Source organism: Pterocles gutturalis, unplaced genomic scaffold (genome assembly GCF_000699245.1).
Source record: "Pterocles gutturalis isolate BGI_N339 unplaced genomic scaffold, ASM69924v1 scaffold44778, whole genome shotgun sequence".
NCBI classification, from domain to species: Eukaryota; Metazoa; Chordata; class Aves; order Pterocliformes; family Pteroclidae; genus Pterocles; species Pterocles gutturalis.
Window position 1 is genome coordinate 2412 of NW_010119707.1, and position 18132 is coordinate 20543.

General features: G+C 43.5%; 2 protein-coding genes across 2 annotated transcripts; one reads left to right on the forward strand and one right to left on the reverse strand.

Annotated features, from left to right (window-relative positions):
* Nucleotides 1–597: 597 nt before the first annotated feature.
* Nucleotides 598–16442, forward strand: MYO19 (myosin XIX; the record flags this gene model as incomplete). The annotated part of the gene is made up of 23 exons (XM_010076646.1): nucleotides 598–742; nucleotides 1493–1641; nucleotides 1874–1987; nucleotides 2762–2894; nucleotides 3035–3104; nucleotides 3512–3614; nucleotides 3827–3923; nucleotides 4399–4475; nucleotides 4852–4942; nucleotides 5965–6136; nucleotides 6474–6547; nucleotides 6641–6762; nucleotides 7546–7659; nucleotides 8053–8229; nucleotides 8857–9003; nucleotides 9926–10033; nucleotides 10903–10973; nucleotides 11577–11686; nucleotides 13470–13633; nucleotides 14309–14438; nucleotides 14627–14712; nucleotides 15064–15369; nucleotides 16314–16442. Coding segments are annotated over 23 exons (2889 nt in total), but the record flags the coding sequence as incomplete, so codon positions are not given.
* A 940-nt stretch (nucleotides 16443–17382) lies between these two features.
* On the reverse strand, nucleotides 17383–18112 carry ZNHIT3 (zinc finger, HIT-type containing 3; the record flags this gene model as incomplete). Its single annotated transcript, XM_010076647.1, has 2 exons — nucleotides 17383–17573; nucleotides 18019–18112. Coding segments are annotated over 2 exons (285 nt in total), but the record flags the coding sequence as incomplete, so codon positions are not given.
* Nucleotides 18113–18132: the final 20 nt, after the last annotated feature.

The window sequence follows — 18132 nt, forward strand, 5'->3', positions numbered from 1 at the left end:
TGGCTGCAATGTGCGCACTTGGCAGCTTCACTCCTGGGGCCCTCCATCTCTGCTCTGGAAAGGAAAGTCTCCGCTGGGAAAACTGCATTTGTGTGGGAGCACAGCGGCTTTCAGCTCTGCCTCATCTCTGCAGCCAGTCCTTCCTGCTTCCCTCTGCCCAAGGCACTGTTTGCATTGAATGCGTGACATTTGTAGGCTTAGAAATATGCCGGTTAAGAACACTGTGTAAGTGTGTCTTTGCTGAACAACCGGCAAAATTGCAAGTGCCAGGCAGTGTGAGTCTAAGGACACGTTTTTTCCCAGCTCCTTTGCTTACAGGCAGAATGACTAGCAGTGAATCCCGTTTACAGCCAGTGCTGTCAGCCTGCCATCTCTCATGTGCTGTATGATACCTTTCTAAAAACAGAGCACCCCATGGGAACCATTGATGCTGGGGGAGGGTAACTGGGAGGAGGAGTAGCTCAGACACACTGTTATGACTCCTGCTGGGACTGAGCTTGTGTAACGTGGAAGCAGTAGAAGAGCCATGAACTATAGCGGATGAGGTGAAAGCCCAGCTGTATTCAGCCTTTGGTGCTGGTGTGACGTCCTTTCCAGGAAAATGGCCAAAAAGAAGATTCTGTCATCCAAAATGACCTCAGTGAATCACTTGAAGAAGAAGTTAGAGCGTTCCTCAGTGATGAAGAGAAACTGCATCTTTTTGATGATCTCACAAAAGTTAATCCGGTGACAACTACAACAGGTAAGCAGCCAGCCAGGGGGAGCATCTCCTGAGGAGTCACTTTCCCTGGTGGCTACTAATGTATGGCAGTTACTGTTCTCATCACATTAATCCTATCATGAACGCAGTAGTTAAAGATTCAAAGCTTATTAAAGCCTATTCCAAGCCTTAGGAAGTCCCATTTGGCTTGGTTGAATTTTTTAAAAAATCCTTTGCGGATGTAGCCGTGCTGATCTCTCATTGGTATGGTTGGTTCAGGCAGCCGGGGGGTGGCTGAGGGTTAGTGCTATCGAAGCACTCCTGCGTGGTGACCTTGTGATTGCAGTTTGGTGTTACACGGACGTATCAGAAAATGAGGCTCTAACTTAGACTCAAAACAGATGAGTGAAATTGGTTTTGAAAAGTAAATTCCTCACTGGACTTTTAAAGATGATCCTGTTAAGAGAAGCTAAGGCATGTTCCCAGTGCAGATGGGGGAATCGTGCCTCTGTTCTGCAAGGAACAGATTTGCTTTCTAGGACTTACTGTGTGAAACCTCATAAAAGCACAGGATTTATTGAATGGAATAGTTAGCAGATCCTTCAAGATTTTTAAAAGTAAGGGCAATTTGTGAAGACGTTGTTATGTATATTAGACCTGTATCACTCTCTTGATCACCTCCTTTTCTATTAAACCTAATAGATAACATATCTGAAGATTTTTGTTACAAACAGGAAGAGGAAGAATCAAACACCCTTTTCAAAAGATGCTAACAGAAGGTGTGTCTTTCAGTTCTGAAATGTCTTCAAGCAAGATATACAGTAAACTTGTTTTATACAAATGCTGGCTGCAGCCTGGTGGCTTTAAATCCATTTCAGCCTATCTCCTGCCTCTATTCACCTGAGCTTATGAGAGAGTACCATGTTGCACTTCGTCCTCAGGTAATCCTTATATTTGAAATAACCATCCTTCTGCAGAACCCAGATGTCAAGTTCTTCAAAATATATATAAGCAAAATAACCTAAAGGATAAAACCCATTTCTAGTGAAATACAAGTTCTGTTAAAAGAGCAGTCCTGTTTTCAGATGAATGTGAGAAGACCTTTGCTGTCCATTGCTGTTGAACTTTGTAATTACTGTTCTCCTAAATATGAATATTCTCTTTTACTGCCAGGATTTAAAACCTCACATCTTTGCAGTGGCTGAACAAACCTACAGAAATGTCCAAAGCCAGATAGACCCCGTAAACCAGTCTATAATTGTTAGTGGAGAAAGTGGTGCTGGGAAGGTAATGAGATTTTTTTTCTGACATTGCTCTTAAGTTTTGAGATTCTCTAGTGATTTCTAGTGCATAGTATTTCAGTGAACACGCAAAGACGAAGGAAAAAAAATTCTGACAGAGCACGTAGCCAGTCTGCTGTAGCACGACTCTCTTACAATGTGCCAAAGCATGAGGTGATTGCTGCAGTCAGATAGACTCTACTAAATAGAGCTGCTCTGTAGGTGACATCTGTAATTTCTGGGAGGGCTAGATTTGAATCATTCAACAGGAATTGCACCTGGGTTAATGTTGCAGCCTGGTCTGTTAAGGAGCTAGAGTGGATCTCAGCAAACCCTACAGCAGAGACTTAGAAGAAGCGGGAGAGCTCAGATCCCACCCTGGGCCATTCTGTAATGGCCCATCCCTATCCAGCGAGATACTGAGGATATTTTTAAGCTTGAGAACAAAAGGATTTGCTGAATGTTAATGACTCAAAGTCCATTTATATTCAGTCCATCTTAACACACTAACTGTTAATTCTAGCTGAGCTTCAGACAGTTACATCTCGATAAGACTGCCATCCAGCAAAGCACTCCAACAGCATTTTAATGTGCCTGTTGCACATAAGCATATGGACAAAAAGTTTCCACCGAACTAGAGCTATAAACCTGACACAATTAGTCTCTTTAGCACCATTGCCAGCTGCATGCTGTGTTTTCAGAAGCTAGCACAGTTTCACTAACTGATGTGACTAATGACATGGTAAAAACAAAGGGCTATTGTCAAGCCTCTCTCTTGCAGACCTGGACATCTCGCTGCCTTATGAAATTCTATGCTTCTGTTGCTGCTTCAGTTCTCTCTCCTAAAGGCAATGAAACTGTGGAAAGGATAGAGAAGAGAGTGTTGGATTCCAACCCTGTCATGGAAGCATTTGGTAAATGAGAGGTTTTGAAATAGCAAAAAGAAGTAGTGGCCGCTGTGGCCCCTAGTTAATCACCCTTAATGTCTGTGTGTCCCACGTGTAAGAGTGGAACCACTCTGACTGTGCTGTATCTGCCACTGGCAATTTCACAGGAAATGCCTGTACCCTGCGGAATAACAACAGTAGCCGTTTTGGAAAATATATCCAGCTTCAGTTAGACAGGTAATAATTACTGTGTAAAAAACTTATCTATCGTCTTCTTCCTCTAAGTCTTTCCAAACCTATTTCTGAAGTCTGCCATAGAATTTTTAAGTCTTTACAAACCTATTTCTGAAGTCTGCCATAGAATATTTTGTCTGTCTTTAGAACATAATTTGGCTTGCTGGCAGCTTACATTATTCTTCTTATTCTTATTATTTCCTACAAGCTCTCACCCTGATCTCTAAAAGAGAGCAATGGAAAAACACAGATGCTGTTAAGAACTCTGAATAAAGTATTACATTAAGTTTGCACAAAACTGAAGGTGAACTGCAAAGCATTCATAGTCAGTCGGTATCGTAACAACACAACACCTATTGGATTCTGTGAGGAAGTTTTGTTGAAATCTGTGCTTTTTTTTTCCCCTCTAGATTCCACCATCTGAGTAGCGCTTCCATTCAGACTTTCCTTTTGGAGAAGACCAGAGTTGCCTATCAGGCCCCCAATGAAAGAAACTTTCATATTTTTTATCAGGTTTGCCTTCAGTTAATTTTGCTAGATATTTCCAACAAACGCTGGGGATGAAATCACCAGATTTCGCACAGTTGCAACATCTGGTATTTAACAGTTTTCCTATCTGCCATGCTTCCAAATTAAATGACGCTCCCAGTGCGTTATTCTTCGTTGTCTGTGAGATGTGAATACCAAAGGCAGAGTTCAGTCATTACTTTGTTTTCTGTCTCCAGATCACAAAAGGTGCCACTGCAGAGGAGAGGCTGGAATGGAACCTTCCAGAAGGGGCTGATTACCGCTGGTTGCCGAATGCTGAAAGAAACTTAGACGGTAAAGATTAGTTTCACAGACTGTCCTTTAATAACGGCTGTAACTGTGAAGGAAGGCAGGCAAAAATGTGTCCATCCCATTAAATCCCATGACCCAGCTTGGTCAGCCAACAGCAGACATTTTGCAAAGCCACCTGCATTAATGTGATTCTTTTTAAGTGTCAGTTTGCACTATTAAGAGTTTTCACCTGGCTTAAAACAGCGGTTTCTGGCCTAGCAAATTTGCATCTCTCTGTGGCTATGTTTAGAAACCGTCTTGGCTTTGGATGTGCTTCAGCAACCTGCTGCCTGACTTCAGAGCCCCACAGAGCCAGTGTTAAGCCAGTGACTTGGTTCTCCAGCTTGGACCCTGGGATTTACCGAAAGACCATCTGGCTTCCTTGATTTCCTTTGACAATTCCAGCTAAGCTGGTCGTGGTGTGGCCTGTGTTTGTGTGCATGGCTTTCTTTTCAATAGCACTTGTTTGGCTTTTCAGAGGACTGCTTCGCGGTGACCAGAGATGCAATGTTTCACTTGGGCATTGACCGCTCCACGCAGAACAATATTTTCAAGGTCAGGTACAAAGCATGGTCACCACGAGGCTGCCAGTGATGGTGGGAATGTCTTTTGAGTGTGGGATTTCTGCAGAAGTTCTGTATCAACGTACAGAGCACGGGTTGTCTGGTGCTCCTGACGGGAGGGCTGCAGCTCCACGTGGGGTTGCACTGCCAAATATTAGATCTTAACTAAAAGCCTGCACCTGTGAACCTTAGTTTTCCTTCAGTAGTTGCAGAATTAGGAATTAACACAGAAGCTTGGAATCTACTGGCTTTTTTTTGTGCAGAAATGTTTTGACTTGTCCTGTTCATGTGGCTAAGGGAAGGCTCAGAGGACACTGCCTCGGGTGGGAGCTCTGCGTTAGAAAACTCAATGACTGATTATATTTTAGGTATTGTCAGGCCTTCTCCATCTTGGGAACGTTCAATTCTCTAATCCAGTGGATGAATCTCAGCCTTGCGAAGTAGAAGATAAAACCAAAGGTGAGGCAACAAGCGTGCCGTGCTCCAGAGAGTCTTGTTACCTTAGTGCAGATGCCTGATGGGGAGGATTACTGCGCTCTTCTGCTTGATAGCAGACTATCAAGGTCACGCGCAAACCAAAATTTAAGTATGTTTTTGTTTGGTGCTTCATAGTTTCAAAGTACTGAACAAATGAAAACCTAATGCTCCCCTGCTCCCAGAAATAATATCCTTCTGTTACAGGTCAAGGCAACTGCAACGTTAGACGGTCATTTCAAGAGGATTATTGGCAGAACTGTTGCTCTTGATTGTAATCTTATGCTGACATCACAAGCAGAAATCTGACCCAGAGCGGAGAGCAGGGCTCTTAAAATGAAAGCTTTGAAGTTTTTGTGATAAAGGCTAAAATTTAATAACAGCAAATCTGTGAAATTGCAGCACAGAACATAGGTTGTTCTGCATGACTTTAAGAGGCTTGTGGATCTAGTTTTCCTTCAGAACTAAAACACTGTCCTGAGTAATGAAGTTTCCTACTGTCATTTTGCATGCTCTGAATTCACACTACTTTATATTCAAATAGTTTTGCATACAGCTCAGGTTAGCAAGATCTTAAAGGCTTTGTTAGCAAGTACCCATTCTTCTACATTTCATTACTATCCCCAAAATCCCTGTTTTTTTCTGGTCATGACTGTTTGGTTTGCCTCTCTGGATTTAGAGATCTCTGCTCAAAAAAGGTGAAAAATTAACAAAGACATACCTAGAGAGTACTCTCTAAAATGCCGACTTCAATGTGGCAAACTTCAGACTTTTTTGGTATAGTTTCATTTTAAATAGAGTACCTAAAATTCTAAGGGTCCTGTACATCCAAATTAAGAGCTTGGTCTTGCAAAACTTTCTCCCAAGTTTGGGTAAAAAGATCGAAAATAGGTGAGCTCATGGAAGCGTTATTTTTCTGTTCCATCTCTAGACCTTCCATAACTTTAAAGGGGCTGCATTCCTTTGACACTCCAGGTAACCTTGCCATGTTTTTTTTCCTCAATGAGATTTTGTGAAGACTGCTGGAGATTTGCTGAAGATACCTGTCGAGGAACTACTGGAATCATTAAGAATTCGAACAATAACTGCTGGAAAACAACAACAAGTCTTCAAGAAGCCATGCTCCAGAGCTGAATGTGAGACTAGGAGGGACTGCCTCGCCAAAGTCATTTACGCTAAGTAAGGACACGTCGGCCAGGCTGCTCTGCTTATCCTTATGATTTTTGTGAGGGAATAGGGAGGCGAGACAGATTTAGGGTTAGGGTTACTTTCCCTGGTTTTCTGCTTGGACTCAATAACAGCATAACCCTCCCTTCCCTGCTCGACTCACCCTCAATGCAGTTGCAGATCCTGACATAGCTGTAGTATCTAATAGAGAGATCTTCAGAGAACTGGTTCATGTCAGCAGGCAGCATGTCATCATTTTCTGTTTCTCCCTGTGATACTGGTGTAAAACACACTACTCTGGTTGTCGTAAGCAAGTGCTTTCCAACTAATCCACTTGCATTGTCTGCAGATTGTTTGAATGGCTCGTTTTGGTCATCAATGAAAGCATCTATGCAGATCCATCGGTGTGGACCAGCTTCATAGGTATGGTTATTCAACCCTGGTTTAACTGAGTAACCATAAGTCCTTTAAGCTACTCCTAGACCAGAGTGCACTGTCTTCCCATATTCCTTCTAGGATTGTTGGATGTTTACGGTTTTGAAGCCTTCCCTGAAAACAACTTGGAACAGCTGTGTATTAACTATGCCAACGAGAAGCTGCAGCAGCACTTTGTAGCACACTATCTGAAGGCACAACAGGTAATACCTCACTAAGGTCAAATGTGAAGTAACTAATTTTAAAACAGCATCTTTTGTCTCTTTAATTGTATTTCTGTGCCTCTGGTCAGACTGCAACCCTAAATCGAGTAAGTAATGCCACAGAAATCAGTAGGATGTGAGTAACAATTGCTTTTTTGGAGAGTGTGGGGCAGTTGGTGGAATGAGACAGCTTTCTCTCGTGGGTATGGGAATCTGTTCCCTGTTAAACAGCCCCACTGGCTCTGTGCCCTGTTAAACTGTTTCCTTTCCCCCAAAGAGCTGAAAAGTTAAAACTAGATTTTTTTAAGTAAGTGTAGCCTAGATTGAGATTCTCTTGGAAGCTGCTGCTTGTGTTAATTCTCTTAATCAAGTATAAAGTACCTAAACGGGTGAGGAGCTTCTAGACCTGAACTTAGTGTGAAGGCAGAGAGCCCAACGGAGCCTCATACCCCGAACATCAACAGTACGTGGTACCCTGCGGAGGCCTTCTGCCGCAGAACAGCTTCACCAACCCAGCTGGCATGCTGGTATCTTTAAAGACAAAAATACACCGCATCAGCTTGTGTTTTGTTCCAGCGGGATCTGGTGCTACACACTCAAATCTACCGGGGGTAGAGTATCCTCCTCTGGTTTTTTTTCCTCAAGATTGCCATTGAACATGAGCTGAGCTTTGGATGAGCAGGCTGAGCTTGGGATCAACTTGTTAAACAGTAACTGCATCAGCCTGCAAGAAGGCATGGGGTTCCCTCTGCCGCAGAATAACCGCTTTCTCTCTTCCTTCAGGAAGAATATGCAGCTGAAGGCCTGCAGTGGTCTTTCATAAACTACCAGGACAACCAGAACTGCCTTGATCTGATAGAGGGCAATCCTCTCAGCATTTTTTCTTTGCTGAATGAGGTAAGTGTGGATCTAAATCCCTAATGCTTTTGGCCTCGTTGCCTGCCTTCCATCCCATGCCACCAAGGAAAACATGAACGCTAAATTAGTAGGAAACTTGTCAGCTATAAAACTTCTGCAGAGCTTATTTTTCAGAACAATCACGACACTGCTTCTTCCTATTCCAGGTCATCGTTTTTCCTCCGATCCAGGATGTTTTGATTCAAATATGAAACCCAAAATTACATTTTTGGTTTTTTTTTTTTTTTTTTTCCCCCAGTATTTCAGAGCTTGCATAGTCAAAGCAACTCCCAAAGTAAAATATCTGATTTTAATTTAAAGTGTCTTAGCTTTTAAAGACAGTTCTTTATGACAAATGAGAGATGCTGCAATTTTGTCTTGTTTGTTATGCAGGAGTGCCGTCTGAACCGATCCTCTAACACTGACCTGTTTCAAACTCGGATTGAGAAAGCCTTGTCTAATAATCAATGTTTAAGTCGAAACAAGTTTAGTAAGAAGCCTAACTTTATCATTTCACATTATGCTGGCAAAGTCTGCTATCAGCTGGCAGCAATGGCGGAGAAAAACAAGGTAGGTGCTTTCAGAAAGAGCTGTTTAAAAAAAACCACAAAAAACCCACCAAAAAATCTTACAGAAGCGATTTAAATCAAAGCACCACTAACATGTACATTCAGTGATGTTTACTGGATGTACACATCTTGCTCCAAATGAATCCTTCAGGCCAGGTAAAACTGGATAATGTTCTTGGTCTTTCAGTGAACCATCACTGGCGCAAGGACATGCTTTGTTAGCAGATCTCTCAGCTGAGGATTAAGTGGACAGAATCAGGGCTCTTCCATTCCTGAGACAGTGCAGAAGTGCATCAGGGCATTTATAGAACCATGAATATAGCGCTTCATTTCCCCCCAAAATTCAGATAAGTGTATGAGAAACAAGAGCACGAACTCGACTACTGAAAGTTCTGAAAGTACCAGGAAACTCAAATTTTGGCCTTGTTGTGCCATCAGGGAATAAGTGAAATAGTCTGCAGATACGAGGGTCTCTCGTCAGTTCTGACATCACCAGCAATTATGGCAAGCGTGTTAGGTGACGCAATAAAATACCATCTCACCAAATATGTGGAATTTTTAGTCATTTTCAAACGTGGCAGGTTTCTGCCTAACTCCAAATACTAATGAGTCGTGTTTGTGTTTGCAGGACCCCATTCCACCAGAGCTGGTCTATGTTTTGCAGAATTCTAAGGACTCTTTGCTTCAAAAATTATTTCCTCTGACAGAAAGGAACCAAAATAACATCAAAACCCAGAACAGAGCAGCTGTTGTTACAGTGGTCTCAAAGTTCAAGGTACATCCTATTCAGGTTTCTGCTTTCCACTGCTGGTTTCATAACTAGATCATAGAATCACAGAACGGTTTGGGTTGGAAGAGACCTTAAAGATCATCTAGTTCCAACCCCCTGCCACGGGCAGGGACATTTTTGTGGTCCTCCTCTGGCCCCGCTCTTTTGTGGTCCTGTGCTGAGGACCCCAGAACTGGATGCAGCACTGCAGGGGGGTCTCACCAGAGCGGAGCAGAGGGGGACAATCCCCTCCCTCGCCCTGCTGCTCACGCTGCTGGGGATGCCCCAGGACACGGGGGGTTTCTGGGCTGCCAGCGCACATTGCCCAGTAATGTTCAGCTTCTCATCAACCAACACCCCCAATTCCTTCTCTTCAGGGCTGCTCTCAATCCTTTCTCCTCCCAGACGGTGTTTGTGCTTGAGATGAGAAAACAGTAGAGTTGGCCCAAGATCAATAAATGTTATTGAAATGAAAAAGCTGTAAAACAGAAATAGTTTCAGACTCCTGATATTCTCTGGGTTTTAATTCACAGCAATTGTACCTTTTCCTTTAACAGTTGGGCATCAGCCTTTTTGAGGCTTCTTACCTGTTCTGCTTGAGGGGTTAGCTTCAGCTGATGTCCTGCTCAGTCCTGCTATAATTTTGGACACTTTCTGAATTTACCATTAACAATTTTACAAAAGGATCCATAGAATGGATTTTTTGCTCAGGCTGTCCTTATAGAAGAGCTCTGCTAATACTGAGTCTGTAACATCCATAGAATGGATTTTTTGCTCAAGCTGTCCTTACAGAAGAGCTCTGCTAATACTGAGTCTGTAAAGCCATCCTTGCAAAAACCAGCTTCATTCTTTTTATAGAAGACCACCAATGAGCTCAACTACCTGTGGAGGAGGAGTCCCCAATTAAACCTGTATTTGTTTTCTACAGGGTTCACTTGAACATCTCATGCAGATTTTGAATAGTACCACACCACATTACATCCGATGCATCAAGCCTAATGCTGACTGCAAGGCAATGACTTTTAAAAGAGAAGAGGTAACTTTTCAGAAGCCTTTCCTCACTGAGTCAATGAGAGGATTCCTGGAGACATTGTGCGGGGCTTTGCTTTGGGTCTTTTATGATCTTGAGTCACTTGCAAAGCTCTTTTTACAGCACATTTTGAAACAGCTTTTTCTCCTTTGGAGCTTCCAAGATAAACATCCTTTCAGAATCATTGATGATGCTTGTCTAAAATGGAGCTAGTAAGCACAGCAGCTCTTCCAGATGGAACTTACTTTTTGCTGTATGAGAAGTTCTCTTCCCAGAGCACTCCTGGGTTATCTGGCGTGCTACCATCCCACCTCTCAAAATAGATAAAGGTGATCTGACTGCTCAGCAGTCCTGGTCACACAGATATCTTCATGGTGAATGCCCACAACAAAGCTTTGCTTGCTCCTGGGGTCTAGAACAAGTTAGATGAGATCAGCCCACAAGCATGTCTTTGGGAGCAGAGCAGCAGATGCTAAAGCTGATGTAAAACCAAGCAGCTGGAGTAGTGCTGCATTACTTTTAAACACACGGAGAATTTGCTGATTGCATCCAAGTAGTATTAAAATACCAACGCTGGGTTTTCATATTCCGCTGCATTCGGTCAGCGCAGGGTGTGTGGATACCACAAGAGAGGGCACACGAGGACTGTCCCCCTCTGTGTTAGCACTGCCTCGATCCTATTCCAGGTGATACTCACAGAGTAGCTCAGTGCCTGTGTAATCCCTTCTCCACCCTCTCATTCCTTCCCCAGCTGCACAGCAGGCGAGCTCTGGCGTGGGCGCTGAGCCGAGCCGCGTGTCACTTGGGCTGAGCACACACAGCTTCCACAAAGAGTAAGACAACGGTTACCTAAACCATCTCAATTTATGCCTCAGGTTCTCAGCCAGCTTCAGGCCTGTGGAATCGTCGAAGCCATCACCATCAGCGCAGCGGGCTTCCCTGTTAGGTAAGTCTGACCTTCTTGAGCAACATCTTCCATAATCCATTTCTGTAGCAATGAGTGGCATGTTAGTCATTCAGAAGAGTTTATAAGCAGGAAATGCAAATATTTTGCAGTCTGTTCCAGACCACAAAACTGCAGATTCTTTCAAAGCTACCTGAAGAGTTCTGCTCACTCCTGGCTGTTAAGCTTATTTGAGCACCTCTCATGTTTTGAAGGCAAAAATACCTGACACAAATCTGGCCTGTTGTTCTGTGTTGTGGATAATGAAACTCTTGCTTGTTCGGCAAGTCCAAGCACAACAAGCAGCGCTAGTGCAGCTTGCATTCAAGACAGTGGGATTCTTAAAAATATCCCAAATACCAACCAAGTCCAGATGTGTCTGGAACACACTCCTGGTCTGAGAGCTCACTGTACCTTTCCAGACTGAAAAGCTGGGGAAGAGATGTTTTGATGTGGCCTGTCATGTACTAAAACTTTCTAATTGAATGTGGCTTCCCAGTAACATTTTCAGCAATTAAAATTAAATTATAAATAGGATTCATCTAAATGTAGTCATCATATAGTAAATGACGCTTGCCTAGAATTAATCCTATGTTTGCCTACCAGGATCCCTTTCCAAAGTTTCACCGAGCGCTATGAAATATTGCGAAAATCACGTGGGTCCAGTAAAAACAGAGTGCGTGATAAAAGCAACCACCACACTGCCAAGAAAAAAGGTATGTTTGTTTAGATAATCCCTCTGATATCAAGTGAAATCATCACTGCACCAATTTGATAACACATAGATCAGATACAATGACGTATTCAGCACTAGCGACACCACTATTCTCAAAATATTTTTCTAATCTATCACCAACTTGAGTTCCTAATTTGCCTAATGCTTATGGCAGGCTCTTTTTACAAGTGCAAATCTTTCGTCTTATTGCTGCTTTTCTGTGTTCCTCTTGCGTAGAACAATTACAGTTACAATGGTGTTTGGGGCTCCCTCCCCCAATATAATTTGAGTTGGTTCTTGAGTAGACTTGAAAACCACTTACTTTTTTACTTATATTCCTTCTCCTTCCTCTTTTTTCCCCCATCTTGTTTTCTTGCCGAACACACTGACCTTCTAGCTTACCTGGATTCTGCTGCTTCTTCCACCTTTTGCAAACTTCTATACGTGATTCTTTTTTCTAAGCAAGAGCGAGGATGGACTTTAAAAAACACAATCCAATCCACAAGGTAATGTCTTTGGTATGAACCCCTGAAAGAAGGAGCCCATCAGGTGGTTACATTTAATATGGAAAGATACTGCAACCCCAGATTAATCCCATCTGCACCCAGTGGGTGAAGTAAAATAAGTAAAATGGCTGGAAATCTATTCACCTTGTGGAAATGGAATGAAGTAACCAAGTACGGGCTGGAAAATTACTTACACACCTTATCTTTCTCCCTCAATTATAAACCCATTAGCTGAAATACCTCATTGTGATAGGTCACTAGTCCTTTTATCTTATGGCAGGTAATAAGCTGCAAACAATTTCCTAAATACAGGGACAAGCTTTTGGTTCTCTTATCAGCCCAGCCCCATGAACACCATCATACTCACCAGATGTCTTCCTATGAGCAAGAATTGCTTATATTTGTATTCAGTACCTTAAAATGCTCTCATCTCCTTAGAAATATCTATAGCAGAAAAGCAAACAGTATCCAGGATGGAAGGATACAAAGACCATCAAGTTCCGGCATTGGGCATGCAGAAACTCATGCAGCATTGCCTTGAACAACACAAACACTTTCAAGGACAGGTCTGAATTAAGTCTACCTCTATTTCAAATAGATTAAGCTGGCTAACCTGTTTGTCTCATAATGTAAAAAATTGTGTACTATGACCCAGAAATGGTTTTAATAACCTCTTATTGCTGCAATAAAGTCCTGCTTAGTACACGTCCCCATAGCTGCTTCTGATGCTCAGTGAGTGCTGTAGAATTGTGAATAATTTGTTTTCAGTTCCTGCATCTTTCCGTACATTAAGGCTCCAAGCCTAATCCCTTGCTTTTTGTTCTTTGTTCCCAACAGCTTTGAGTTTTGGGTATTTAATCAGATTTTCTTAGGACTCAGCTGCTCAGATCTATTCTTAATCGCATTGCTGTTGCTTTCCAATGTTTCCACGTAGGATGCTTTAAGCAATGCGAGAACAGCTGCACCCCCCCGTATGTTTCATTGCCTAGATCTACCCAAAATGACATCCATTGGCAAGGTTATAATAGAGGTGATAAGACAGCACCCAAACTACGTCCTAGTTAAAACACACCATGCTGGTTTTCTAGTTGCTAACACATGGCGAAATCTGCGCTGTCACATTTTTCCCTTAAAAGCAGCTAGATCTAGTGACATCTCAGCCATCACCTCCTCCCCTCCTGCTGTAGGTGTATCCATCCCCCCTAAACAGGCAAGAAGTCTCAGTGTAAAGACTGATTTCCAAGTTTTGACACCTTCTCTTCAATGCTTCATTTACAGGCGAGATTGTAGGGGTGGATGATGACAAAGCATCGCGTGCTGTTGTTTTTGAGATCCTTCAGAACATTGTTACAGGACAAACTACTGCTAAGCAAACAGGGAACGGAGCAGAAAAGCCTTCAGTGTACTGTGGCAAAACCAAAGTATTTCTGGCCAATTCTGTGGTAAGAATGCTATTTCCTTGGCGAGTGGTTCTGTGTGCTCCCTTGGACAATGGGGACTCTGGCACGGATGATCACCGTGGTTTAGGCAATACTCTGCTAATGCCCATGTGATGAGAATTTGGCATTTTCCATCAAATTATTAAACTAAATCAAACATCCATCAGAATCCCACTATCAGAAGCACTTTGTTTAGTGGCGTCCTTGTTGCTAACAGATGAGGACCAGCACTTGTCAGCATCCTCCCGGTTCCAGGAAAGATTACAGCTTTCCCTAGCTTCACCTGACAGACTTGGCTACTCTGACAGGGCGAAGCAGCTTCTTGGTGAGCGAGGTGAAGGAGAAGGCGGCACTTTTGCAAAGCCTGCATACTGCAGGAGGCGGCCATAAAAGACCCCCCCTTCAACAGAGCTAGTTGTAAGCCAGCTGCTACTGGCTTAGTGTCCACTTCCCCCCCACCACCATTTTCCCACTCAGATACTGACATTTTCATTTTACGTGTTATATAATAAGCAATAATGAAGTGTTCTCACTTCTAAAACCTAACCCAGTCAGTCTTAGGACACTGAAACATGCACGTGGTTTTCTGACAAACACCAAGAGACTGTAGAAGAGGGAAGAGTTGTGAAGACAACTCCGTCCCCCAGTATTAACTTCAGGCTCGTATCCCCAACACAGCTGGAGCAACTTGAAGCTAGAAGAGCAGAGGTGTTAAACGAGAAAGCATTTTGCATTCAGTGTTGCTGGAGAAGATTTAAACAGAAGAAACTCGCGAAGGAGAGATGGTCTGCAACTGTCATCCAAGCAGGTAATTTGGTAAGGGTGTGGCTGAAGAGAATGTAACAAGGAACATCTCCAGTCCCACTGGGTGGTTAAGGTGGCAGGAGGGGTGATGTTAATTGAGCACGGCGAAAGCTTAAGTGCCATCTCTCTTACATTGTGTGCAAGAGCTCCTGAGATTCTTTGTACTCAGATTTCTTTTAATTAAATCTTCAGCTGTTCGTTCCTGGTTAGCCAAGAAGCACTTCCAAAGGATGCGCAGGGCTGCTAACATTATTAAGCACAGCTGGAGGAAATGGAAAGTAAGTACATTGGTATGGGAACGCACTGAAATTGAGTGACTGAGGCTTTTCAGTGTTTGAGAAAGAATCTGCCTCCGTCTAGAAAACCAATACTGTCAATTCTCCAGAAAACTCTTCTCAAGCTGCAGAGCAGAGATGGATACCAGTCTTGTACAGCTGCTTCGACAGGATGGCAGCATAGAGGCTGCAGAATGAACTTGTTCCTTACCTCCATAAAATAGGAAAATGTCCCAAAGGACGTCTTATCCTTTAAGATGTCCTCTTCTTAGACTCTTAGTTTTGCAGTTTTAAATTTTGTTCAAGATGTTTGAGAATCTTGTTCAAGAATATTGTTCTGCTTCTCTTCATCAGGCAAAAATGGCTGTGTTAGCAGCAGCAGAATTGGATGAGGGCGAAGAAAAGGTGTTCTCAGTTCCTGGAGCTACGGTGATCTCAGCCAAACCACCTTGCTCTTTGGAAAGAACTTGGCCTCCGCATGCAATAATTCAGTTCTGGCCTCTTGGCCTGGTCCTGGCAGCTGCACCTGTTACGGTAACGGGACTTCGGAGGGACCTGGCCCTGCTGGCATGCCTCAGAGTGCTCCAGGAGAGCGACTGCTACAAGGTGGAAAGCTGTTTCTTTGGCTGCGGCATCACTTCCATTAGAGCTCTCCCACAGGTAACAAACCTCACGCGTGCGAGTCGGCAGCACAATGAAGCTGCCCCGAGTTCAGGACCCTGCACTCTGCTGTCGAGCAGAGCAACTCTGAAGCCTGATCTCGAGCTACAGTCTTTCATTTTCCACTGGCTGAGATACACGAGGATGACTTGGACACCAATAGGTGAAGCCAGACACGGGGCTGAGCTGAGACTTTCATCCGGGTGTGAAAACTCTTGTTCCTCTCTGTCAGAGGAACAAACTGATCCAAGCTCTGCCTCAGAACTGGAGAGCAGGGGATTCCACCATGGGCTCTGCTCTTACGTACTATGTATATTTTTTCTGTGTAGAGGATTCAAGTTGCACGGCAGGTGAACAGATGAAAAAGCATCCACTTGTGGAAAAGCCGCTGGGTGTATAAATCATATTCCAGTCATTCTGTGTTAACGTCACTGTGCAGACAACTGCACAGACTAATTCACACAGAGGACTGTCAGGGCAGAAAGAGAGTAGCAACTCTCAAGTACTCCATCTCCCACACACACGCAGAACAGTCTTAGACACCATTTACTGCAAACAAGCCCCAACCCACGCTGGCTTCTCTCAGAAGTTACTCTGGTTACCCACCTCCTTGTGCCTGTGCTTGGGTTTTTTGGGGATACATTTTTGAGGTTGCATAACGTTATGGCTGCAAAAATGTAGCCTGTGCCTGGTAACAGTTATTAAAAGAAGGAAGCAGTACCAAGTTCAAGACCAAATACTTCAGAGTTTAAGGTATCTCAGTTCAGATTACAGTATTGGTACACTCTGTAGTAATAATTTCTCTTAAATCCATTTGTACCAGGACTCCTTTGGAGGTCTTCCTCTAGCCTTAATCACACTCACCAGCACTACTTAGTTGGGATAGCATTTAGCTCAAAATCTGGCAAAACATCAAATGACCTCTCCCCCTCCTTTTCTTGCAGGGCTCTGTCAAGTTCCACTGTAAGAAGTCTCCACTGCATTATGCAAACGTCAGCCCCCACACGGATGCCTACTCTATCACTGGATTTAACCAAATTTTATTGGACAGAAAAAAACTCCTTCCAACATAGATTTTGGCCACCTGCGTATGCTTACCGTACTTTTTCCTTACTCAGCATCATTATCTGCTGCTACCTCAGAGCTTTCTATATTGATGCACTGTACTTCAAATTTAGAATGCATGGGGGGGGGGCATTCCTCCTCTCACACACGTGCACATATTAGAGGAAATATCAGTACTGTGAGAACACTCAACATAATTAAAATCGATCAAGTGCTTTAAGCAATATGTACTTGAGCTGAAAACTTCTGGCACTATGTGGGAGAAGCAGGAGGCTGGTAATAACAAGGCAAATAAGGCAAACATTTCTGATGTGTGCTGGGTTCGAGGAAGCGAGTAGCAGTCAGCTGTAACACTAAAGGCAGATGTCTCAGGGAAAAGCAAGACTGGACTCTTGCTTTTTATCTATAGGACCAAAACATACGTACTCTCATAAATGCCTGCGTTTCTGGTACTGCCTAGGCCATAGCATCACCTCTGCCAAGGTGATGTTGCTCCCACGGGTCTTGAAGATGTTCAGCTCTACTGTGTATGCCACTTTTAAATAAACTGTTAAATACCTTGTAAAGGTGTCTGGCCATGTGCAACAAGGGCTAGGTAACAAAAAAAACCTTCATATTAGTCTATGGATTAAAATAAATGCAAATATATTTAATATGAATTGTCATTGGGAAGCAACATTTCCCATGGTTGACAGTATTTCTATACCAACAGAATGCAAGTCTACATAAGAACATAAAGTTTAATTCCTAGTATCTAGAAATCTGTCTGACTATATCACTGTTTATCAACTGTAAACTGAAAGTTAGAGCACTGACATCCACGAGTGAACTGTGATCAAACCTTGAGGAAACACACAGAACGGTGCACCCCAGTCGCACAGGTGCTGTCAAATCTCTTCTGTCACAGGGAAAAAAATCTCAAGGAGAAAAAAATGCTCCCATAGTAGTTCACTCAGGAAGGATATTCTCCTTCTCTGGAGGTTCAACAATTCTTAAACAGCAGTCTGCAAACTCAACAAATAACGGCTCCTGCATGTACTTTTTCATGAGAGAACTTTTATCTTCTGCTTGATCAACTGTCAGGAGTAGCTGCCTGAGATGTGGATTCAGAAGCAAGCCTCTCAGTTCTTCTGATTCCCCTTTTAAAAAGAAAAAAGAAAACAGTACTAATCTCGAACAGTTACAAATGCAGCTGAGACCACCCTTATTTTTTGCAAATAAACTTTCACAGAGACATGGTGAAAGGCCAGGTATCCGACATCTCAATCTTTAAGGCCTTGCACTGAGGTGCACAACTGGGCTGAGCCGCAGTGCTCCACCAGGAATTAATGGGAATTGTGGCTCCTGGGTGTTCCCCAGAGAAGCTGTGGATGCCCCATCCCTGGAGGGGTTCAAGGCCAGGCTGGATGAGGCTTTGAGCAACCTGGGCTGGTGGGAGGTGTCCCTGCCCATGGCAGGGGGTGGAACTGGATGATCTTGAAGGTCCCTTGCAACCCCAACCATTCTGTGATTCTCCAAATTGTGTCTCCGCTTGCTTTGTCAAATCCCCCCCCCGCACCCCGCTGACTCCTGCCTTCTCCTTACCCAGGAGTTGGAGTTTCTGCAGCGGGACGCGGTCCTGCTCCTCATCTTCCGTCAGGATATCCTCCACCGACCAGGGGCTGGCTGCGGGCGAGAGCAACGGAGCTGCAGGGGCCG